The 26079-nt window shown below is 45.8% G+C and overlaps 1 protein-coding gene across 1 annotated transcript in view; it reads right to left on the minus strand.

The window, feature by feature from the left end:
* Positions 1-26079, minus strand: part of TTF2 (transcription termination factor 2) — a 42378-nt gene continuing 16299 nt past the window's right edge. The window contains exons 7-23 of the mRNA XM_049618372.1: positions 25683-25865; positions 24042-24169; positions 22751-22832; positions 20388-20507; positions 18871-19021; positions 16981-17089; positions 14588-14772; positions 13469-13622; positions 13111-13202; positions 12159-12244; positions 11410-11546; positions 10272-10442; positions 7993-8051; positions 6355-6505; positions 5583-5665; positions 3807-3881; positions 1-1892 (exon numbers count right to left, since the gene is read on the minus strand). Coding sequence (XP_049474329.1) covers positions 1748-1892; positions 3807-3881; positions 5583-5665; positions 6355-6505; positions 7993-8051; positions 10272-10442; positions 11410-11546; positions 12159-12244; positions 13111-13202; positions 13469-13622; positions 14588-14772; positions 16981-17089; positions 18871-19021; positions 20388-20507; positions 22751-22832; positions 24042-24169; positions 25683-25865 — 2111 coding nt within the window. The 3' untranslated portion in view covers positions 1-1747. The remainder of the gene's footprint in view (positions 1893-3806; positions 3882-5582; positions 5666-6354; positions 6506-7992; positions 8052-10271; positions 10443-11409; positions 11547-12158; positions 12245-13110; positions 13203-13468; positions 13623-14587; positions 14773-16980; positions 17090-18870; positions 19022-20387; positions 20508-22750; positions 22833-24041; positions 24170-25682; positions 25866-26079) is intronic.

Raw genomic sequence — 26079 nt, forward strand, 5'->3', positions numbered from 1 at the left:
TTATCTTTGCTACAGTGTCAGGCACACATTTATCGGGTTAAACCAACCGTCATACAAATACTAAAGGATATGATGGCAGAAATACTAACATGATCTAATACTAAATGAGACTGTGATACAAAGTGCTCCAAATATTGTAAATCTGTAAAAATGCAAAAACAGGCACACCTCGGATATTGCCGATTCGGTTCCAGACCGCCACAGTACAGCAAATATCACAGTAAAGTGAGTCAGATGAATTTCTTGGTTTCCCAGTGCATATAAATATTATATTTATGCCATACTGTAGTCTGTTACATGTGCAACAGTATGTCTAAACAACGTATATATTATATTATATGTTAATTTAAAAATCTTTTATTGCTAAAAATGCTATCATCTGAACTTTCAGAGACTCGGTGGAGGGTCTTGCCTTGACATGGATCACGGTGTTGGCTGTGGCAACCTCTTAAGACAACAGTGAAGTCTGTCGTAACGAGGGACTCCTCATTTCACAAACAATTTGTCTGTAGCTTGTGATGCAGTGTGACCGCATCTTACCCACCATAGGACTTCTTTCAGACTTGGAGTCCATCCTCTCAAACCCTGCTGATTTATCAAGTAAGTTTCTGGACTATTCTAAATCCTGTATTGTCATTTCGACAGTCTGCACAGCATCCTTACCAGGAGCAGATTCTATCTCAAGAAACCACTGTCTTTGCTCGTCCATCAGAAGCAGCTCCTCATCTGTTCAAGTTTGATCATGAGATCCCAGCCACGCAAATATAACGAAAAGCCTGAAACACTGTTACCGAACTGTGACCCCGACAGGAAGTAAGCAAATGCTGTTGCTAAGAAATGCAGTATCCACAAGGCGCCATGAAGGGAGGTCTGCCTGTACTGTAAAAAACAACACATAGCAGGGACGCCTGGATGGCTCAGTCGGTTAAGCGTCCGACTTTGGCTCAGCTCATGATCTCATAGTTTGTGGGTTCGAGCCCCGTGTCAGGCTCTGTGCTGACAGCCCAGAGCCTGGAGCCTGCTTTGGGTTCTGTGTCTCCTTCTCTCTCTGCCCCTCCCCTGCTTGCACTTGCTCACTCTCTCTCTCAAAAATACATAAACATTAAAAAAAAAAAAGACACATAGTCCATTTTATTTCACAAGTAGCACATGATATTACAGTGACAGGAAACAGTGGAACAGCACTAGGTGAAACGATACCAAATACTGAATGCTGTGATGATGCCCATAACAGACACCTGCTCACGTACGAGGCACCTCCTTGGTCTCACGCCTGTGAGGGAGAACTGTTTGGTGGAGACAGCTACAGAGGCATGGCCGCGGGGTCCACTCTCTGCTCCGCCCAGGGACATGTTAAAAGGAGCAGCTTCACTGGCGGGAGAGGGACAGATGGCATGGAGCTGGGACACTGGTCCCCCCTGAGCTGAGAAGAGAAAGGCAACAGACGGCGTTTTGAGCTTTTACTGAAGCTTTCCTACAACTGTCCTGGCGTTGTTTTCCAAAGTTCTTGAACTCTCAGGCATTTTCTTTTTTCTGAAGTAGTTCATTAGTTTCTCTGTCACTCTTAAATAAGTCGATTGATTAACCTGACTCACCAATTAGTTAACATGGTAATTGAGGCTCGATGACGCCTCCTTCCAGGGAGGGCCTAGGGCCAAGGAGGGCTTGGAGGGTCACGTGTAGGTCGCTCTCCCAGATCCTAACACAAACCAACAGCAGCACTACCCTGAGCCCGGTAAACAGGAAGTTAGATGCCAAAAAGGACTTTGAGGTCAGCCAACGTGAGCTTCTTGACAGATTTTCCAGATCCTGATAGAACCTGTTTGGCCAAAGTTTTCTTTTTTTCTTGAAGGTGTAAGATCTTCTCTTCCACTGTTCCCTCACAAATAAACCTAAAAAAATAGATATGTAACAAACACCCAAAATAGCATATTTAATAACACGTTCAAACTTCTACTCAAGGCTTTAGTTTTTAAGATTTCTTCCTTTAAGTCTTCTCAGGTTTAGTTAAAAACTCCACGTTTAGAAGACCCAAACAACCTTGACTAAGTATATGCCCATTTAAAATGATGTGACGTAAATTATTTTGCGTTTCTTTCTGAAGCTGAGGTAACTGAAAAAATGCCAAAATAAGCCAAAGATATCTCCATCCAAAACTGTAGAGATCAGCTTCCACCCAAAAAGCTCAATCTTGATCAAGTCAGAAGGCCTTAAAGCTTATCAAATTTCTGCTAAGTGTATGCGTGCTGGTGTGAGTGCAGGGTCTCATTTCTTGGCTAATTCACACCGAACACAGGTTGTACAACCTGAAGAAATGCCACTGTTGTCATTCACTCGTTCGACACGCACTGATTTGGCATTTACAACATGCCAGGTGTGTAGGAATGGAGGGATGTGTATCTTTTGCTCTCAAAGAGCACACAAAGAAGAGAGACCTGAAAATAAACACAAGGCAGCTGGAAAGTGCTACAGAAATATGTCCAGTGTGCAGAAAGAGTAGAACATGGTGTGTTGGAGAAAGAGCAGGCTGTCCAGTCTGGCCAGGGCAAAAGTCAAAAGGACTCCGCCATGTTGTACCGCAATGGCAAAAGCTCAAGAGGATGGCAGGGACCACTTCGTGAGTAGCTTTGCGTGTCACGCTAAGAAATTTAGATTTGAGAGTAGTGGCAGTGTGGAGGGAAAGGAAGGGATGGTTATAACAGACATTTAGAGGGGCACCTGGGTGGCTCAGTCGGTTAAGCGGCCAACTTCGGCTCAGGTCATGATCTCGCGGTCCGTGAGTTTGAGCCCCGTGTCGGGCTCTGTGCTGACAGCTCAGAACCTGGAGCCTGTTTCAGATTCTATGTCTCCCTCTCTCTGACCCTCCCCTGTTCATGCTCTGTCTCTCCCTGTCTCAAAAATAAATAAAACGTTAAAAAAAATAAAAAAAAAAAATAACAGACATTTAGAAAATAAAATTAATGGACTTGGTATGTGAAGAGAAAAAAGGGAGGAACATAGTCTGTGGCTCCAGAATTGGATATTCACAAAGACAAGGAATTCAGAAGCATCAAGAGACATGAGGTTATGGTATCCCATTTCCATCTGCGACATTCTGAGTGCCTGGAACATGTCACAGTACTTGCTACACAGTGAGTGCTCAACAGGTATTAGTTTTGGGAGTTAAATAAGACGAAAGCACGAGTGAATGAGTAGGTGCACAGAGACTCAGATATTTAGCATGGATTTGGGTATCTAGGTCTGATGTGTCGGAGAGCTTGGGAATGAGGACACAGACAGTGGGCTCCCTGGAGTAGACAGGATTATCAATGGAGGTGCATACAGGGTGAAGAGAGAGCTGACGACAGGGAAAGCAGCATGTCGCTGTGTATGGCAGACTGTGGAATTCACTGATGGCCCTGACACGCACACATATACCTGGTACAGCACACAAGAATTTTTTGGTGTTATTTTTGCAAACAAGATTTTTTGGGATATTATTCTTTTAAGAACTCTTACGTTCTTTTCCACATGTCTGAAAGTATGTCAAAATAAAAGTTAAAAGCAAGAACTAAATAAATAAAGGGTGGGGAGGAGGATGCTCTCCCTAGCCTAATATGCAATCTTGCAGGGACCAACCCCAAGGGTACCCCCATATTGCTTGTGTTCCCTTCCGGACTGTGGGTACGAGGGAGGCTGTGCCTCACGGGCATCGTTAGTCAGGCGCTCACCAAATACTTTACGTTCTATGAAAACACCCCCCAAGAAAGACTTTCACAAAAGTAAAGCTTGGGAAGGGGCCTAGGTCCCAGGAGGCCTTGACTTACTTGTGCACGACAACGTCTTTCTGCTGCCCTACTCGGTAAATTCGGTCACAAGCCTGGTCTTCGAGTGATGGATTCCTGTTAGAAAAGAGGCAAAGCTCAGAGGTGCTGTCGCCCTGGGCTGGATGGGCAAGTGCCCTGGGGAGAGCCAGCCTGCGGCTGCTTCCGGAGAGTTCAGGAGCTATAGACGGTGATCACATTTTCAAAGGGTTGAGAAAAGCCCATAGAGAAGAACAAAGGACAGAGACTCACATAGCCCGAAAAGCCTAAAACAGTTACCATTGGGCCTAAAATATCTGCAGAGCAAGTTTGCAAATCCCTTGTTCTATGCTACGCTGGCCTCAGAAAGATTAGCTTCGAATATCTTCTCGCCCTCGAATGAGCAGCTCGGGTCAGTGTGCCGACAGAAACCCCACACCACCATCAGCTGACAACAGTTAAGTGACACAGGGGACGCCAATGCTCAATTTCGATCACTAACTAGCTGGAACCTCAACTTCAGATTGCTACCTGGAAACGTGAGGGCTGCCTAATGATCTTGAACACCGTTTTTAACTTTCATATCCTAAGATTCAACTAAGGGAACTTAATTTCTTGTCTTCTTTATAGATTCTCACTATCAACTTGAAGCTAGTTTCTCATCTTTCCTCTTTGAAATCTTGGACAAGATTTCTCCATTTCAAAACACAGCCGTGTATGTATTTACGTATGTACTCAAGATTTTATTTTTAGCGGCCCCTGAGTGGCTCAGTCGGCTGGGGGTCTGACTCTTGATTTCGGCTCAGGTCATGATCCCAGAATCATGGGATCAAGCCCTGCGTGGGGCTCCGTGCTCAGCATGGGGCCTGCTTAGGATTCTTTCTCTCTCTTCCTCAGCCCCTCTCCCTCACTTGCTCTCACTCATTCTCTAAAATAAAAAAATAAAAAAATAATTTAATACATTTTATTTTTAAGTACTCTCCACACCCACTGTGGGGTTTGAACTCATGACCCTGAGATCAAGAGTCGCACATTCCACCGACTGAGCCAGCCAGGCGCCCCCAGAAATCAGCATTTAACTCCCACTCTGCTTTCCTCCCTCACATGTATCAGGGAGTCCCAAATAAGACCAAAACACATTCTCCCAGAAGATGATAACAGGTTGGCCTGTTTGCGCCAATCTGGGCCGCCTGGAGAATCAGACAAAAGCCCTATTTGGCATAATTGGAAAACCCCAAACTGAGACTAATTATGACATTTTCCTCCTACCAACACACAAACTCATTTATCTTATGTCTAGGAAATTTGCTGTTATGCTCTCAATGTTGATGCTACATGCAAAACCAATGGCCTTGTGTTAAGTGTATTCCTAACATAATTAGAAAATTCCTTTTCCTTTTGTAGTAAAGCTGCTCCTTCTTTTTCAGGGTTGAAATTTCCTTGGACGTCAACAAATGTCTGTGAAATATGGTATTCTGAGGAGGTAAAACTGAGTGAGATAGCTCTTAGCCCTGAGAAAAAGCCCTCTTCCCAGTTTCCATGGAAACAGATGTCAGATTAACAATAAAGCGAATGCTATTTTAAGTAGTCATTTGAAGCCTTGCTTGCTCAGGAATTCAGGCCCATCAGCAGTCCTACACCCTGTTTAGCCCTGTACCTGTACACACCCATGCAGCGGAAGCATCTCCAGAATGCAAAAAAGAGCATTCTCAACATAGGAAGTCAGGCCCCAACGCCCCTGTAGCCCCTAGATCCTCGTGCTATGCTGCTGACGATGCAAGGAGAATCCAGAATCATTACCAGTGCATATCCAGAAGAAAAAGATGGTTTCCTCCAATCAGGTTTAGGCCAACACCTCCAGCCGAGAGAGAGATTAGCATAACCTTCAAAAGAAAGCACAGCATTCCCTTTATATGGATTTGGTCTCCTACTACAGCTCTCCCTCTGTCTCAGGTTCAAGCCCAAGATCAATCCCTATCAAATTTCCTTCTGCTGGCCCAAAACTCTGAGATGTTATCTCCCATGCCTCACCTTTAAGAAAACTCACTTTGTATTTTTTTTGTGGGTCAACCTCAAAACACAAGGCATGCATGCCTGCCAAAATACACAAATACTACAGTTGAGAGCACTGGGGCGGGTGGCGCAGCGGACTTTCCATTAACCAGATTCTGTCCATTCCCTGGGTCTCTGCACCCCGACACCTGCCGCTGTGAATGCTCCTGCCCATCAGTCCACCAAAGTTTTCCGTGTTCTTGCTGTTACTTCGTTTCTCCCCACACTCCCTCTCATCAAACCCCCACCTAACCTTCAAGGCCTGCCTCCTCCACAAAGATTCACTCGGTCCAACCAGTTCTGCTCTTCCTCTGCTTCTACAGCCCTCATATTTTATTCTCTTTAAAGGATTTGCACACTTTGATTCATACGCCAATAAATGTCTCCTAAATTAACAGCATGTGGAGGGAGCAAGGCAATGAATGTTTTGATAGCTGAGCTGCTTCACCGGAATGCTCTCTGTATATAACGGAGAATAATTTGCTCTCGACTACAGACTTCTGATGTGACCAGCTCGTACCTGAGGGCCCCTGGAGCTGTTAAATGCCTCCACCAGGTCCATCCTCTGTTTGGGGCTGACAGAGCCATCGATGGTGGCATAAGTCAGGCCGTGCCTCTTCAGGTGCAAGGCTACCACGTGCAGCATGCTGGTCCACTGGGAGACGATGACGCTGGAAGCAAGCGGAGAAGAAAACATCAGCCCCAGGCAGAGAGGAAACAAATTCATCTGCAGGGCCTTCACGCCCCTGTTACTCTTAAGAGTCAGTCATCAAATGTGGACGAGGAAAGGCCTTCTGCTCCCTGGGGGGCAAAGGCGCACGCTCAGGTCACATTTTAAGGTTATAAGGCTGCTGGCTGTTTCCAGATCCAGGGTGTAATGTATCTCAAGCTAAAGGAGGTCAGAATAAAGTGGTGGCTAAGGACTGCAGCCTCCTAGCATTTGGGGGCCTAGTGCTCACCCAGAGATCTGTGGTCGTGCAGGAAAGGGATACAGGCCACCCTCCCTTTGCCAGCCACAACAAGATGCTGGGACATCTCTAGTCCCACCCCCAGCCTCCGTGCTATATGTCTGTATCTATAACTACATCTATCTATAAATCTCTATTTCTAGCTCTTTTTTAGAGGAAGAGAATTAATTGTAAGCAGGTTCCACACGCAGCAAAAGACCGACGTGGAGCTCGATCTCACAACCCTGAGATCATGACCTCAGCTATCCAGGCACCCCATTGTTTTAAGTTTTTAAATCAAATTAGTCCATATACACAAACGCAGGTTTGTAACACACAGGTAAGGATAACAAATAACAAATGGGTCCATGCACCCAACTCAGGAAAATTCCCAGCACCGTGGGGCTCCCTGATCCACGCCTCACCCCTGCCTTTCACATCTGTTACTCCCTTATTTTTCTTGAGATGTTTTCTTACCTTTTGAAAAACATTTTAAAAAATATTTGTTTTTAAGAGAGAGCGTGTGTGAGCGAGCAAGCACAAGATGGGGGGGGGGGGGACGGGGCACAAGAGAGGGAGGGAGACGCAGAATCTGAGGCAGGCTCCAGGCTGACAGCACAGAGCCTGACACGGGGCTTGAACCCATAAACCGCAAGATCATGACCTGAGCCGAAGTTGGACACTCAACCAACCGACTGAGCCACCCAGGGCCCCAGCTTTTCTACCTCTTTAAAAAAAAATGTTTATTTATGTACTTTGAGAGAGTGAGAGAGAGCACGCATGCGTGTGAGCAGGGAAAGGGGAGAAAGAGAGAGAGAGAGAGAAGGAGAGGATCCCAAGCAGGCTCCACACTGTCAGCGCAGAGCCCGATGTAGGGCTTGATCCCGTGAACCATGAGATCATGACCTGAGTCAAAATCCAGAGACACTTAACTGCCCGGGCCACCCAGATGCCCCCTATGGTTTTCTACTTTTAAACACTTCTCCAGGTGCTTAACTTACTCTGATCCTCTAGGGATTTCCTTCTGAATCAATGCCACAAATATGTAAACTAGAAATCATAAGAGAATTTGTGCTCTAACTTCAGTGCTTCCTCCTGAGAATGATTTAAGGTCCTTGATTTATAAAAAGCTAACACTTAGAACTATCAGCAATGTCAAAGTTTCCTGATTAATTACAAACAATACTTGGATAACAAAAGAACACATTTACCTCTTTTGGGACCCTCCATTTCCTCGGATTGCCTCCAATTCCACCAACAGAGATGAAATCTGGGAAACGTTATTTAACACAAGTAAGTTGCAACAAATTCGCTTTCTTCCATCATCCCTCCCTGAACTACTGAACTGGCCTCTCTGCCTCTGGTCGTACCCCACTCTAGGCCATTCTCCTCTCTGCAGCCAGGGGGCTCTTTCTAAAATGCTGGTTTGTCACTTTCCTCCTCTGAAGGCCTGCTCCACAGGTTGTTGAAGAAGAGGACCCGTCCAATCTGAGCAACACCTGTTAAGCTTCCGAAGAAGCTCTCTGGGTATTTCTCACCCCCCTCAGAGCACATGTAAGTCCACATGGGCGCAGCTGGTAAGAACACGAGCGCGACTTGGGAGAGCTGCTGGGTTCACTCTTCGCAACGGCTAATGCGAATGACCCTTTCAAAGCCTGGAGGGCTGGAGTGCATCCCCAGGATGGTGGAGGAGGAAGAAAACTGGACCAGGAATCAGGAGACGAAGACAGCTCTTACTGTGCCGTCACGCAGCTGTACCCCTTTGGGACTCCTGGTGAAGGGCTCAGACTCGTCATCAGTGAACAAGCAGCTGACTCAGACGGACTCTGCGGTGCCCTCAGGGCTCTGTCCCATGCTGGTGTTGTTAAAGAGGTCACCTCTAGACACCCCCACTCGCGAGGCTGCTTTCCTATCTGAACAAACACGCTGGGCAGGACCTGGGGCGCAGGACTGGACCATTGTGAATTCGTGGGGAGCAAAAAAAGCAGGCATATGAAACCCCTCATGTCTTGGAGACTTGGGGCTGTGGAAAGTGCTTGGACTGCCACACAAACAAGCTGGCGAGAGGTCTCCCGAGAAAACTGTAGTGGGAGGGCCAGAGTCATGGTCCACGAGCTGGGGTCAAGTTCCAGCAACACTCTGCAGGAGTTTAGGTGTGTTCTACCCAAACTCCCTGCTCCACATGAAGCCTGAAGTGGCTTGAACCACTATTAATGGGCTTGCACGAAAAAGTCTTGTGAATATATATCACCCGAGTATTAGATGAGGAGCACAGGCTATGAGGACTCTGTGTTCTAAGCCAAGAGCTCACTCTGAAGGTGCAAGGACATGAAGTCCATCCACATACGGTGTTCTTCTTATGTTTTCTCCCACTTGCTGGTGATCAAGACCTCAGTAAATACTTTCAAAATTTAATGAAAATTAGTTCTTGGGGCGCCTGGGTGGCTCAGTCGGTTAAGCGTCCGACTTCGGCTCAGGTCATGATCTCACGGTTTGTGAGTTCGAGTCCCACATCGGGCTCTGTGCTGACGGCTCGGAGCCTGGAGCCTGCTTTGGATTCTGTTTCTCTTCCTCTCTCTCTGCCCCTCCGCTGCTCATGCTCTGTCTTTCTCTGTCTCTCAATAATAAATAAATGTTAAAAAAAATTGTCTTTTAATTTTTAAAATTAAAAAAAATTTTTTTTAATTTTTTAAAATAGTTCTTAACACCATTCCCTTGGCAATGACCTCATTTCTAGTTTTATGTATATATATTTTAAGTAATATATATATGTATGTGTATATATACATACATACATATATACACATATATGCATATATATAAAACTATTATTATTTTTAAAGCCTTGGAAGAGAGGCTGAGGCTGGGAATGGCAGCTTTGACAGCAGCCACGAGGGAGACTCGCTCCACTCTCGGGGTGCACAACCTCATGGTGAATGCCCCAAGCCAGCCAGCAGAAAGGCAGGACTCAGGTTACAGCACACCTCAGCCTCCCTCTACCGGAACGCTTCAGCCTTAGGAAGCTTTCATGAAAACGGAACAAAAACGACTAACCAAGATAGAAGGCTATTTAGGAGATAACACAAGACGGATGCCTTTCAGCAAGCCCAAGCAACTGGCGCTCAGATGGATTACAGCGGTCTCCAGGGTCAACCCTTTGTGGTTGTCCCTTACAGCTTTCCCGAAACAAACTGTTGGCTCACTTAGGCCCCACCACTGGCGTAAACCTGAGAGGTAGCCTTCCCACGATCCGTGACTGAAAATCTGCCTTGCTGCTGCAGCTGGCCCAGGTCACCCTCTGAAAGCCTAGTTTTACTCGTGAAATAGAGTCAGAATTTAAGACTAGAGGCGGAGCCGCGCCAGCTAAAATCTAACAGTTCTACCCCTGAAATGCAAGAGCTGTACGTGTGTGGACCAACATGCCCCTCGCACACATGAACCTGCACGAGGAATCCCAGTTTCTCTACCAGAACAGAGGTGACCAAAGTACCTTGCTGCTTGCTCTTGTGTTCTCAAAGATCTCCGCCTTGAAACATTCACCATTAAGGGAAATGATGGGAGAAGGCTCTGCATCACAGAGTTCGGACAACGTCAAGGCACTGAGCTGCTCTTCCAGAGAAAGGACCAGGCCCTCGCTTTTCAGTTCTGCCGGATCCAGGGCCTGAGAAGAATACAGGAGACGGGAATTGGTGGTGCATAGTCGAGGCAGCGAGACAGGTTATTTGCCAAGGCAGTGATGACCATCTAACATTTCACACAGCCAACTGTCTTCTAATTCATCATCAGTGTCTCCTCAGAGAAACCCTGATCAGAATGCAGTGTTGCAAGTTTGTTCACCAGATTAAACATAAATCAAATGATGGCACTTCTCAGAGAAATGATGCCAGATTCCACGACCATTCTGTTTTCCCCAGCGGAAGCAGTACAGTTAATTAAGCTGTTGTCATCAAAACACATTACTACAGCTCCTCAGAAAGAATAACACTCATCTTAATTATGGATGTGCCTCTATCAGATGTGAGGGCCACTTTTCCAATTGTATAAATACTCGAGTTTTCACAACTAGCCTTAAAAGCCCCAATACCACCAGAAGGCAGAAAAGACTAGCAGCTAAATTGGCTTTATGACATCCTCAAATACCAAAGTATTCATGGATGGTTTTCACAAAATGACATTTTCCATTCTAAAATAAGGTTTATTTACAAAAAGAACAGTAAAAGCTGTCTCACGGGGCGCCTGGGTGGCTCGGTCAGCTAAGCGCCCGACTCTTGATTTGGGCTCAGGTTGTGATCTCTGGGTTCGTGAGTTTGAGCCCCGCGCCATGCGCGGCACTGACAGTGCAGAGCTTGCTTGGGGTGTTCTCTCTCTCTGCCCCTCCCCTGTTTGTGCTGTCAAAATAAATAAACTTAAAAACAACAACAACAACAAAAAACCTGTTCTCAATACTAGGGGAATTATCTCAAAATCGGTGAAAAGTAAAATAAGTAAGACTTCTCTTTTCTGCCCCACCAAAACCCAGAAGCACCCCAAAAAGCCATTTCCCTTGATCCAGCGGCTGGACCCCAGCACAGAACAAATGGACTTCTCTGGCAGCCACTCTGGGGATGCACGCAAAGGGCTTTTCTTACCGACGTCAGCAGAGAAAGGTGACAGCAACATTGGCGGAGTCTCAGCAGCTGTGTCAACAGTACGTGGGGGGTGCCAGACCGCTGTGAGTCCGTGGCTGCAGAGGCTCCAGGCCCACCGGACCCAAACTCCCGAGCCACTTCCACAAAGGAAAACAAACCACAAGAAACAGTGCAGGATTTAAAGCACAAATACGGGGAGGAATCGCCAACTCAAGGAGGCCATTGTGAACTTCTCTGATATGAGATTCGGTAACATGGCTGTAACTGACTTCCCTACCAATTAAGCCAAATGAAACACGGGTTTTCTTTGCAGACCTACTTGCATTTTAATAAAGCGGATTTCAAAAGTAACTGAAAAGAAGTTTACATCACCGGGCCTGGTGCATGGAGATCAGCTTGGGTTGGCTTGGTTTGAGGTTCCTAGCTAAGATCGACTCTCTCAGATCAAGAATTCATAGTGGCGCCTGGGGGCTTAGTCGGTTAAGGGTCCGACTTTGGCTCAGGTCACGATCTTGTGGTTCGTGGGTTTGAGCCTCTCATCAGGCTCTGTGCTGACAGCTTAGAGCCTGGAGCCTGCTTTGGATTCTGTCTCCCTCTCTCTCTCTGCCCCTCCCTTGCTCCCATTGTCTCTCTCTCTCTCAAAAATAAATGAACATTAAAAAAAAGGAAAAAAAAAGGATTCATAATGTCCCGTCTCTAAATCCACATTTTCATTTCTTGTATGTATTTATGAGGGTCCCACTGCTTACCTTTACTGAATGGATTATCAGGGCTTCTTCCAGACTGGTTGCCTCCACTTTCGTGCCCTGCTTTGAGGTAGGATTGCAGAGCTGACCTGCCTCAGATCGAAAGAGAAAATGGACATATAATGTTTGCTACGACCAAAGACATTTACAGTGGTCACTGCTTAACTGTGCTTGCAGTAGGACCCTGCAAAATTATAAAGGGGAGATCTGTTAGAATAAAGCCAGGCTCATGGCAAGTACTGGCCAAAGGTAATGAAAACTAATTGTTTTAAAAGCCAAATCATTTTTTAAATGATTGATAAGGGTTAATAAACACATTAATATTATAGAACATTATGCTTAATGATAACTTACTACTAACTTACAACACGTTAATGTAACACTAACATTAATTAGCATTAGTTTATGTTTATTAATAAATAGTATAATACTACATGCGTTTACAAAGAAAAAAACATATTCACACTGGAAATGAGAGGTACCCAGAGGGAGAGAGTAAATCTGGAATTTAGGGAAGGACAAGAGTTTTAGAGACAGCATAAAGAAGAGACGACAAGGATTACAGAGCAGTTTCTTTGTTTAAGTCCAATCAGATGCTGATCAGGTCAAAGGTCAAAGGGATGTTCTTTCCCAATACGGCCCCATAGGACCAGATAGAACTGATGTACAGTGACCACACTGTAGGGCTTCTATGCAAGGAAGAAGCCCTTGCATAGGCTTCTAGTGCCTATGAAGAACATAGTGTGTATATGAGACAGAGGGGAGTCGGGGAGTGGGTGGTGAGAGAAAAAGGGAGAAAAAACAAACAAACAGGAGGAACACAGATATCCAAACTCATCGATAATAGCATAAATGCAGTTTGAGGAATCCTGTATTCCTCAAGCCTGGACTCACTCCCAAGCAGGGACAGCAATAACACAACAACAAATGTGAGGTGCTTCCTCACTGCACAAACCTGGATCTTGCCAAAAGGACACTGTAAACATTCTCTTCCTCTTCAGAGAGCTTTAATCGGTGCACCCGAAATTTCCGCTGGGGCAGCATCACCTGGAGGAGGAGAAAGCAGCCGGTGAAGTCAGACAAATGACCTGAGCATTAGAGAGTAAATCCCCACAGTGGACACTGGAAACCTAGTCAAAGCCTGGCCAGCACTTCCCCCTGTCCTAAATCAGGACTGCTGTGGGGCCCCCTCACAGGAAGACGGACACTCAGAGACCCCCCAGGAGCAAAGCAGATGGCTGGTCAAGCCAAGGCAGGGATACGGATACCCCCCTTCCCTGGCCTCGCCCAGGGACGAGTGAAAGTAAGATTACCAAGGGCTTGCCGGTGGGGTCCAGCTGGTCTTTTGTTCTCCTCAGCAAAAGGCTCTTGGTTAAAATACTTAACCGTTCTCCTCCTTTCTTTGAACCATTGTCAACCTGGCTCTTCCACAGTCGGATATCATCAAATGGTGAGCAACGGAGAAATCTGTTTTTGTTGGGGAAGAAGACAGAGAGTAGGAAGGAAGTATTGAAGGATAGTTCAAGGAGGAGAAAAGCGTCCAAGGAAACACATTAAGATGAGAAACAAATCAGGGGCGCCTGAGCGGCTCAGTCGGTTAAGCGTCTGACTTCAGCTCAGGTCATGATCTCACGGTCCATGAGTTCGAGCCCTGCATCAGGCTCTGTGCTGACAGCTCAGAGCCTGGAGCCTGTTTCAGATTCTGTGCCTCCCTCTTCTCTGACCCCACCCCGTTCATGCTCTATCTCTCTCTGTCTCAAAAATAAAAAAATAAAATGTTAAAAATAAAAAGATGAGAAACAAATCAGATTTTCTGTTACATCTGTCATTCAATCATTTTTAACACTGAATTTCATAGCAAAGCTCTGCCAGACATATCAAAAGGATCCAAGTCAGTAATAAAACCACATTATAAAATGTGAATTTTCCCATTAACATTGTCCGTATTGCTACAGCAAAACACGCAATCAGTAGGTAGAATTTATTCCTAAAGCTTCAAAGGTTGACAGAGAAATTCCCTATCCTCTTGCAGGTGGACTTGAATTAAAGCAAGTACTTTAAAATCAGCATTCTTTTCTGTTTGCGTCGAATAAAATAGTAGGCCTGACCCTAGGACATATGCTTTAAAGTGGAAAAAGCCCAGAACATTCACCAGACTGAAGAAAGAGGGTTTTGTTTCCTTTCATTTTAATCCGTCCTGTATTTTTTCACACATAGGGGCTGGATGTCATCAAAGTCTTGTACCTGCCAATCAATCAACTGGTTATTTTCTCATGGATATTAATTCTTTTGTCCTTTAAAGGTTGTCAGGTTTGCCGTCTGCTATCCGAGATAATCTGGCACACTCTGGAACTTTATCATGAGATATGAAACAAGTATGAAGGGTTATTGACACGGTTCACACTGACATAATCCTGGAGAGTTTTACTCACTTCAGCAGTGAATACATGTCCAACAAGGTGTTCTGAATGGGGGTTCCGGTGACAGCCCAACGGGCATGGGCCTCTAGCTTGCACACAGCTGTGGAAGTCTGCACTCGGGGGTTCCTAACACAGTGAGCTTCATCCAATATGATTCGAGCCCAGACTATTCGAAGCAAAGGTGTTTTTGCTATCTCCTGGAAGAAACCCAAGTGAAATCCATCAACTGTATGGGAGAATGTACATGTCTTCAAGAAGTTAAGGGAAAATATGAAAAAGTATGGAGGATCCATTCTTACCTTCAAGTTTGAGGGCTTAAATCAGGTATACTGAAATAAGAATTGAGCTGAAGAAACCAAAAGTGGAAACTCTTAATGGGCAGAAATAAACAAGTCAACTTGAGAGCCCCCAACTTTCGGTTTAAGATGCTTAGTAGTAAAATATTTTAACTTAAGTTCATTTTATCCTTTCTACCCACTTCTGAGCAATGGCCATGGGTCAGGACTACACTAGGTGTCAAGCCTGGAAATTCACTCACTCAATAACATATTGACCAGATTTATAAAAATTCACTAGAACTGTACTGATGGGTCTACTTTTATGCATAAGATATGAAATCAGACTTAAAGGACAGTTCCTAGCCTCAAGGAGCTCACAATTTGGCAGGGAAGAAAATCAGGCATCCAGATTAGCATGATGTTTATATATTAAGTCCCGCTGGGTAATTCAATACACGCCGGAAAAATCTACTCAGTCGGGCTCACTGCTACATCCCTAATACCTGAAACACCATCTAGCACATAGATCCTTAACGTTCGCTGAATGTGCAGAGTGCTATGACGTAAGTAAGCACAAGGTCTAGGAGAGGCATTTAACCAGAGGATTAAAGAACTCTCAAAGCAGGTATAACTAACTAACTAACTGACCTAGAAAAGGAACAGAGGCAAAGCATTCCACTCGGAGGGAGAACAGCATGACAGCGCAGGGCAGGTGTCCGCCCCTTGGTACAAGTGAGCATGAGGCGCAGGGGGTGGGAGACGAGGGACGTGCAAGTTCAAGTTCCTACAAGGTCTACCGCGTCCTGCAACGGGACTACGGTTTGATCCTGAAAGCAATGAGGAGCCGCTGGAGAACCTCAAACATTAATTACCAGCAAGAAGTCAAGAGTTGTTCTGACTGGAGACGCATTCTAGAGATTAGCCCGAATATGGCTAGGTTAGTTCTTGGAACAGCACAGTATTTTCAGGAGAAAAAAAGCCCCACGGTAACTACGCAATAAAGCCTCTGTGCTGTATAACAGGGACTACTTGGTCGTCCTAGCAAACATTCAGGGTTTTTTGTCTGGTTATCGTTTAGCTTCTGGCCCTTTTGTAGCCTTATTATTTGCAACCTCTTTTCCTGGGAGGTGGAGAGGCAGTTGTTAATGGCTTAATACAAAAATACTTGTACTAAAATACTGGTCTTCACATTGAATATAAAAAATACCCCAGGGTGCTTGGGTGGCTGTTGGTTAAGTGTCCGACTCTTTAAAACAAAATTTTTTTTACTGTTTATTTATTTTTGAGACAGAGAAAGAGCATGAGAGGGGGAGGGGCAGAGAAAGAGGGAGACAGAATCCAAAGCAGCTCCAGGCTCTGAGCTGCACAGAGCCTGATGTGGGGCTTGACCCTGAAACCACAAGATCATGACCTGAGCCGAAGTTGGACGCTTAACTGACCGAGCCACCCAGACACCCCAAGAGTCCAACTCTTGATCTCAGCTCGGGTCTTGGTCTCAGGGTCATGAGTTCAAGCCCCACATTCAGCTCTGCACTGGATGTGAAGCCTACTTAAAAAAATATATATATATATCGGGACACCTGGGTGGCTCAGCCGATTGAGCGTCCGACTTTGGCTCAGGTCGTGGTCTCACAGTTGGTGAGTTTGAGCCCCACGTCAGGCTCTGTGCTGACGGCTTAGAGCCTGGAGCCTGCTTCACATTCTGTGTCTCCCCGTCTCTCGGCTCCTCCCCTGCTCATGCTCTGTCTCTCAATAATAAATAAATGTTAAAAAAAATTTTTTTTAAATTTATTTAAAAATAAAAAGAGTATATACTCCGAAGACTCTAAAAATTGCAAGTGGGGCTTCCCATATTCATGTGATGAGTACCATTACAATTATAATGTAGTTACCGTTATTAGTTCAAGAAAGCAACTAAATACTGTGCCAAACCTCAACCTTTACTACTGATGAGTTTGTCTAAAATAAAAGAGAAGGAACAGAGGGAAGGACTCTTTGTTTCCGCAGGTGGAATGTTTAGGCCATTCCTGCCCTCCCAGGAAGGTACCTTTCCTTACTCTGATGCTGCGGAAAGACTCCAGTTAAGTGAGGTGTGGCTCCAGTTTCCCTGGTGGCTCCCAGACTCACCTTCTCCGCACTGGGGTTTGCACCCGGGATCACTCCCTCTTGTTTCTGTGTGGGAATTTCCTTGGTCAGAAGGTTATAGGTGGTGATCACGATGTCATATGTAGATAGTCTGCAGAGATATAACACAGAGTAAGCAGTAAACAATCCCTCCGTGACTGACAAAACAGGCGGGGATGACTCGTTTATAAAAAATGCGAGTGGCTGCAAGGACAGTCAGCAGAATTCGTTAACTCATGTCCGTAATCCACACACACATGGTTTGGGAGGGGTAAACTTTACTCACGAGGCTTCCTTAGCTCTGACATCCGGTCATTTTTATAGCCTGCTCACTATTACTAAACAGCCTCCCTGTTCCCATCCCACGAGTCAGAAAGAAAAACCTCTGGCTAGCATCATATTAAGCTTGATACAATCTGGCAATAACAGAAGCAGCGTAGGATTGAGAATTAACATTTAGTAATGATTTGACCTAGACTGACACTGAAGTCTCAGGGAGGTAAGAAACTCTCAAAGCATTGTTCATCTATAGCTGATCTTTCGTCTTATGATTCTATAACGGATTTCTGAAAACCCATTAACCCAGCTTTGACATTTGGGTACAAAAATACATGCTGTAAGCTTGGAGTTTACCTCTCCTGTACTCTACACGTAAAGATTCTTACCAAAAGGTACAAATCTTTTTTCCAACAAAACGTAATATTGTGCACCTAGGCGAATGTCCATAAATGCTTCTGATAAAAATGATATGCCTAATTCAGAGGGAGTGCAGTCTACACATTGCCTTAGTCTCACACAGAGAGGAAGAATTAAGAATGATTCCAAACTGTCAACTAGCGCATTCGGAACACCAAACCAGATATGCTCAAAGCGCAAATCAAGTGAGGTGTAATTTATTTCTAATAAATATCTGGAACAAAGGCCACTGACAGCACTCTGCTGGAGAAGGCACGCAGGCCTGTCACTGCTGCCCTGATACTTTTCATCCGCTGAGGCGACCCTCACTCATGAGAGTAGGTGTATTGTAAGACTGAAGGCCCCCAATTGTGCAACTCACTGTTCTTTAGGAGGTCAAATTTCTAGTATTAGAGGTTGGGGAGATTATTCGGAGGCAGAAACAACTCTGTTCATGACTAGATAGCAAGTATTCAACCCAGACCATCACATCACAATTAGGAACAAAAAATTCCTTTAGAGGCTCCTGGCTGGCTCGGTCGGTGGAGCATGTGACTCTTGACCCTGGGCTTGTTAAGTTCAAGCCCCACGTTGGATGTAGAGATTACTTAAAGTCTTACCAAAAAATAATTCCTTGAAAACCAAAAGCAAAGATTAGGACTAAAATGACCATATGGGGAAGGATTTTCATTCCTCCTTCCTGATCATCTCCCTTCAGGAATTTGGTTAGGTCTCACCCTTAACTCTTGAGTCTAAAACTTCTTAGATGGTTCATATGTGAAAAAGAGCACCAGTCTGTATCATACAATCCTTAATAGTCTATCAGAATGCTCTGTAAGACTGGGCTGACTGGGCTGGCTGCATGTGCATGAACAGAAGAAGAACGTGAAGCTAGACTCATATATTCAACAATCGTGAGTGACTGTGGCAGATCCTGTTGTTCCAGAGGAAATGCTGCTGCTCCCTGGCTGACAACTCAGACACCTCAGGCTACCTCATATGGCAGCTCCTGTTGAGGACGGGGACGAGGATACAGCAAAAAGAACAACCTGCATCTCTTCTCACAGGTGAAGGATGCTGGGTTGACAACAGTGCCCTTGGTCTTCACAAATCACCAGCCCTGATTAAATGAAAGCCCAGGGAGAGCGGGGAAGGCCAACAGGCCCCTTCAGCCAAGATGCCGAGGGCTCACACCAACTGCCGTATTTCCACACTTACACTTTTGCACGTTGTTCCCGGTTGGGCCCATGATAGAGACAGACTCTTAGTGTGTTGCTGCCCACACGTTTCATCACCTCGTTTTTCCAATGATGGATCAGGGAAGCAGGACAGATGATCAGCGTTCCGTGGGAAGTGAACTCAGAGGAGTCTTGAGGGGGGAAAAAAATCAGCACCTCGTTACGCTCATTCAACCGTCTTTGACTCCTGGAAGGCATTTCCTCTTTTTCTTGACTTTCATTCTTTCAATCAATATTTAAAAAAAAAAAAATTTTTTTTTTAATGTTTATTTATTTTTGAGACAGAGAGAGACAGAGCATGAACAGGGAAGGGTCAGAGAAAGAGGGAGACACAGAATCTGAAACAGGCTCCAGACTCCGAGCTGTCAGCACAGAGCCCGACGTGGGGCTCGAACCCACGGACCGCGAGATCATGACCTGGGCTGAAGTCGGATGCTCAACTGACAGAGCCACCCAGGCGCCCCTCAATCAATATTTTTAACAAACTGCTGCTCTTACTTCCACGCACAGGGTACCACAGAATGGGAAATAAAAGAGGTGATCTGTCAACTCAAAACACGTATATGTTTTCCCCTGTACAAATGTCAGACAGACAGAGGCTGAGGAGGGAGAGGAAAGTACAGTACGTGGCCTCAGTCTAGAAAAAACAATATGCTTCCACAGTGGCGAGGAGGCAGAGGTAGGATCATTTCCTATCTTGTCCCAAGTAGATTTGTCACAGGAGAGTATTATTTTCTGTGAAAAGTGTAATTTAATTACATTCACATTATAATGTAAGTACAAAACCCCTCAGAAAAGCCAAGATTGCTTTGGAATGGGTTAGTGATGGAGTATTTGTACCATTGCCCACACCCCCATCTCTTTGCATGAACCCAGGGGCACAGGACCCAGCTGCGACCGTGTTCATTAGAGGCCCTGCAAATGGACGGTAGATTTATAACAGTCCTACCAACTGACCTACCAACTGTCTTGGTGGATGTTAGCAACTTACACGTGATGTGGTGATGCCAATATGTTACATGTAGGACCTTTAATGCACTTGCACATTTTACTTTCAAACAGAGGTTGAGATAAGGTAGAAATTGTCTAGAAATTGGAAACTTCTGGAATTTCGGAACACTTGGAAAACAGCTTCTGCTATGGTGGCTACAATCTGAGGTTGTGACAGACCTTCCTTAAGAAAACAATATATTAACTAATTTGTACCTAACCTATGGTTATGTCCTCAACATTAACAGAAATAATCATCAGAGCCCTTCCAGAGCCTTGGCTCTCTATAAAATTTTTTCTAATTACAGGTCAAGCTAAGTTTATAGCAAAAGGAGAAATGATCACTTGTAATTAAGCAGATCTAGCATCAGAAATGATGGCACAGGAATGAGTCTAACACTAGTTTTCCAATAGATGAATTAAATATGACCAAACGTGTTCTTTCAGAGCTTAAAAATGTCTACTCTTAAAAATGTCCACTTAGGAAGTAACAGGCTATTTGTATACCATCTTTGGAAAGCCAGGTCAATGCCATGTTTTTGTCTTCTTCTTTCTTTTTCTCCTGATTCTTCTGGGTCAGGATGAGTGCAATCATTGTCAGAGTTTTTCCTAATCCCATATCATCCGCTGGAAAACAACAAAAATCGGACAGTCCATTACTTAGGGCAAAGCATCACCTCCACTTGAAGAGAGAAGCCACTGGCAGACCTTAGCCCTTGCTGTGCTGTCGGTGTGGATCTAGGTCCTTTCCAAGCCTGACAAATCCTTCACCTTGCATTTGAAGATGAACCCTAGCTCTTGCTGTTTACTATCTAGATCAAAGGCATTTGCCGTGACTTTTGCAAAACTTAGAATTTAGGACTTAGATTTTATTCTAGTCTGCATGCTGAAATGTTACTTAACAGATGCATACGTGGACATCTATCTCAGTTTGGTGGTATTGCCTGGTCTTTTTAATTTCTTACTCCGCCAAAGCAAAAGGATCCAGTAGGTGGAGTTCGTCCAAAACAGTCCTTCTCCATTCCCTTCATTTATTCATCAAAGAGCACCATAAATGAACATTTCTTGGGTGGTATCATTGTGCCAGTCACTGAACTTACCTAATTTATTGTTTGTACCCTATAGAATATTCTCATCCTCACCTGAACAGTTTCAATAAGCATTCTGACATAAGCAGAAGTAAAATGTCACAGCATGGGTTCTGGTTCGCATTCTGACCCTGCTACCATGCAGACAGACTTAGCACCACACATCTGACCCCCATCCTGGGAAAGGCCCGCTGACAAGGTCGGCCCTGGGCTGGCGTGTGGGAACACGAATTCAAGCAGGGTTCCCACCGTTCCCAGACCTTGTAAGAGTGGCTCACTGTGCCTAAACTGTGCCCACATGATGTGGTTTATGCTGCACAGCTGCTTTCCTTCTGGGAGTCTGGAATTTCAGGACCCAACAGGCCGGAAGCTGCCACTGTGGCCAGTTCCTAGCAAACACCTGGGGCCCAAACTTCCCCGCTTGGTAACATCTTACATGTGTCATCACAGCTCAGCCTGTGTGACTTCACTGGGAAAGGTCTCTGGAAGCTTGCACCTGGTATCCCCTGAGCTTTGCCCCATGTGCCTTTTTCCTTTGCTGACTTCGATTTCTAGCAAATCAAAATCAATTTAATTAATTAATTAATTAACTTATTTAAAGTTTTTTTTATTCTGACAGAGACAGAGAGTGGGGAGGGGCAGAGAGAGAGAGGGAGAAAGAGAGAGAGAATCTCATCAGCGCGGAGCCTGATGCGGGACTCGATCTCACAAGCCTATGAGATCATGACCTGAGCCGAAATCAAGAGTCGGACACTAAACAGACTGAACCACCCAGGCGCCCCTACTTTTTTTATTTTGTAACAAATCACAGCCATGAGTATGACCACATGCTGTGCATCCTCCTAGCAAATCATCGAACCTTGAGGATCCCCAACACGGCCACTTACTAGCCATCATGGCCGTCTGTCATGTTTTCTAGAAGCTGAACCCCTTGGAAAATTTTAGTTTGAGGAGTCTCCAAAGCAGAGCCTGGAAAACTTACTTTCTAAGGTCCCCTGCACCTAAGGTCCTGGCAGCGTGACCTGGCGCTGGAGATCACATGCACTCAACTCACATAAGATTTCAACTCAGATGTAAGCAACGTGAGAAATGAGGTTCCTTGTGACATCCTTTCTGCAGGAAAGGGTGGGGATAGGAGTCTCCGACACTAGGGTGGCAATGCTCTCCTCTGGTGCTTGAGCAAAGCAGCCATGACAGTTTCCACAGGACACTGAGTTTATTACTTGGCTTTGGCCATGCTCCTAGATATCTGGTCTCCAGCCTGGCTCTCCACATCTCCCAGACACTCTCTGTGCCACCAGAGAATGAACTCTCCTTCTGCATAATGAGCCACAGTCAGCTTCTACTGGGTGCCACGACGACCTCACCTCTTGAGTATGTTGCTTTTCCCACCCTGCCCCTCAGTTTCTTCATCTGTAAACAGGGGGCATCATAGTGCCCACCCCAGAGCTGGTGACAGGGTCAAATGAGGCGGCATCTCTGGGTGACTCAGTTGGTTAGGTGTCCAACTCTCGACTTCAGCTCAGGTCATGATCTCATTGTTGTGAGACTGAGCTCCACACTGGGCTCTGTGCTCAGTGTGGAGTCTGCTCAAGATTCTCTCTCTCCATCTGCCCCTTTCTGGCTCACACGTGCTCTTGTGAAAGGGAGAAGGGAGAGGAGGAGGAGGAGGAGGAGGAGGAGGAGGAGGAGGAGGAGAAGGAGAGAGGAGAGGAGAGGAGAGGAGAGGAGAGAAAAAAATTACAAAACATATGTCGACTCTTATCATAATGTCAGACTTACCCAGAATTCCTCCATGTGGCTTCTGACTTTCCCGCCATAGTAACCAGGCCAACGCCTGTTTCTGGTGCAGTAGCAAAGGGACCTAATAGAGGTAAGAATCAAAAGCGGAGTATAAATTCCTCATGAGGGGCTGGATCCTGACTACATGGACTCCATGCTCTCCGATTCTCGTGTCTAGAAGTGATCCTCCCAATATCCTAGCTGTCACGGGGCTGCTCACTGATCCTCGGATGTCCCCGAGTCCGCCTCTGACCTAGGGGGACCATATGTCCTGGTGTGCCTGGGACAGACTTGCACCACCAGCCAGCATGTCTATCAAGAGCGTCTATCAAGAGCGTCCCCTACCCCCTCAAGGGAGAGTCTTGGTGTGTCTGCTTTGATCACCAGGCAGTTTCTATTGCTTGCTGCCAAGACCTCTGACTGGCCACCTTCCTTTCACTGACGAAGCCATTTCGATGGCTCTTCCTTATTTTCCTTTAAACGTGAGTCTCCACTCTGTAGGCAATGTCCCAATCTACACTGTGAGTCCTAAATTTCAACAGCCCTGTGACTGACACCCCCTTCCAGTCTTTTCTCACTCCACTTTATCCTGTGCTCCGCCACAACAACAATCTTCAGAAAACGCCTCGCTCAAAATTCTACAGTGATTCCGTCATTTCTCTTGAGGTGCTTCCCTATGCCAGGCTGCATGGCCAGGGCCGCCCCGCTCAGTAGCGCCACCTGCTGCCCTCGCTCTTCACTTGTTAATAATCGAGCCCCGTATCTCCTCTCTGACGGAGCCTTCGGCTTCTACCCTCTCGGTAATCTTTAGCCTGCAACTTCTTTAAGGCACGGAATAGGCAGGCAACGAAGAGTTCTTTACCTAGAGTGACTTCTCCCTTATTTTGATTCCTCTGTATGCTGCATACTGTCTGCGGTCCCTTACAATGCACACGGTACCTCTGTTCTTGCATCATTTTCTGGCTGGCTTATATCTGTTGCATGTGCACTCCCCCCAACTAGTTCCCTAAGAGCGCAATTCCTTCGCATCCTTCCTTCGCAATTCCTTCGTGGCACCCAGTGAAGCTCCGTAAACGGATCTTTTACTGCTATAGACTTCTATAATTTTATGGCTTTAGGGAAAAAAAACTTTTTTTTTTTTCCCTCACTGCTTAGCAGGAGGAGAAAATACAAGAGAAGCCGCGGAAGTATTATCCGTAGGAAAGATCCACCAGGACAGCACTCTGCTGGGCAGAGACCCAGGGTCTGTGGGTGCAGGGACACTCCGCGCCAGGAATCTTCCCCGGCTCACCTTCAGCCCGGGGGGATCCTCTGCCAAAGCTGTCTCGGCAGGCCGCGACTCCAGTGACTGATGTAGCTCGTCAATGGCTTTACTTATGATTTTCCACACTGCATGAGGGCCATCTGGTTTGGGAGGGCCTGGGGACAAACAGGCGTTCACTCAAGGTGTCACAAGTATTTCACCCTGGCAATTCGTGGTTCGCCAGATAATCAATCTGCACGGACTACAGATTCTTGCCTCTCGATTTTCCTGGCCTCCCAGGCCCCTCGATCCCCATTTTCTGTCTGTTTAATTACACATTCTAATAAAGGGCAAAATAACAGAAAGGATAATAAAGAGGTAACTTGTAATGTTTTGGATGTGTTTCTTTTTCCCCCCAGCTTCGGAGAGGTGGCAGAGGAAAAAATAGTGCCATTGTTATTTCAGGAAGAAAAGATCCTCGGGGCTGGACAAAGAAGGGAAGTCAGCAACAGGGAAGGCCGAGCTAGTGGAAGTCTGTGGATATTAATTCGGGCAGAGGGGGAGACAGCCCCTGACATGCATGTCACACGCTGACCGCCCTGAGCCAGGCGGTATTAGCTCCCTCGTCCCACAGGGAACAGCTAGACACGCACCTCAGCTGTTTGCAGTGTCAGGGATGAGGTGTCCCAAATATGGTTTCTAGATAAACAGCAAGCAATTAACCATCTAAACGTTACAATATTTTTAATGTTTACAATATTTTTAAATGTTACAATATTTTTAAACGATAAACCATTTTAATGGAGTGCTTTTCAAAACGTATTATATACTTTCTCACCTTAAGACTCTAACATAATTTCGTTTTTGTCCAGGTGACTCAGTCACCATCATGCTCATTGAATGATGCTCTCACAGCAGTGCTCTCAGCCAGGACTGTCCTGCTACTCAAACACACGCATTTTCCGTTCCCTCTTAGACAAGCCTCAGCTCGTCTGGCACCAAGCCTATTTCTTACCCTCTGTTAACTACTGCTCCTCGACTTTCTCCCCTTCCTTCCTCTTTCTGCTTCCTTGCTTCTCTCCTTTTCTCTTTCTGTCCCTCTAGAGGTCCTCAGCTGGGAGAAAACTGGCCTTGGCTTTTCCAGTCGCTGCCAGCCCACCTAACCAGTGAGCTCATCAGGTCCCAACTCCTGATCCACAAACCAACCCATCTTAGGACATATCTGAGGCTCTACTGGCATCGTTATTTGCAGTTACTTCTGAATCACTGTTTTCTGGAAAGTTTAGGACAGAAGCACTAATTTAAATAGGGTGGCACTGCTCTCGGTGGCTCTTTGGTCATCAGCTTGACTCACGTCGCTCCTCTCCCCTGCCTTAACACGCACACAGGAGTGCAAATGTACCCACTGGTCTGCCTACCTCATGGTGGTGTGGGTTCGAGTTTTCACTTACATTTACCAGATGATTCCCATGTGCCGGCCACTGCGTTGACCGATCAAGGCCCGTGAACAAGGCAGGCCCAGAAATCTAAACATTGTGGAAACCCGGCGAGCACCACAGTCTTTATTATAGGGGCAATTCACAATTCCAGAATGGCTTCTCTCTTCACATGGTCACAGAGACACCTGCTAGGCAGCATTGAACTTGGAGGTGTAGCAATTCACAGCAGGGCCAGGCCCTTGGATCTTACCTCCATAGCACCAGCTGGATCCCCCAGCAGCTAGTGGGCAGACGGCCTTCAGTCCTTGAGAACCCAGAGGCTGCAGTCCCTGATCCTGCAGGGGTGGGGGAGGTACCAAGCGAGGGAGGTCAGCGGCAGTTTTGGTGAGGTTTCTCTGCTGTGGTACTTGAGTGTCACTCTTCTCATTAGCGTCTGTTCAAAAACAAAACAAGGAAAGAACAGGCTACAGTTGAGGAAAGCAAAGGAATTATCTGTGTGGGAGGAGGTCAGGAGAGGGTGGGACCACTTCTATTCCCTTGAGCCAGGAAGACCTCAAGGGCACAGCATTGAAAGTCTCTTAACCAATGGGAACGAGCGGAGTCCACAGGCAATGCAGGAAGTTTTTCTAAATCACAAGTGTAATTCT

This window comes from Panthera uncia, assembly GCF_023721935.1.
Source record: "Panthera uncia isolate 11264 chromosome C1 unlocalized genomic scaffold, Puncia_PCG_1.0 HiC_scaffold_4, whole genome shotgun sequence".
Taxonomy (NCBI): Eukaryota; Metazoa; Chordata; class Mammalia; order Carnivora; family Felidae; genus Panthera; species Panthera uncia.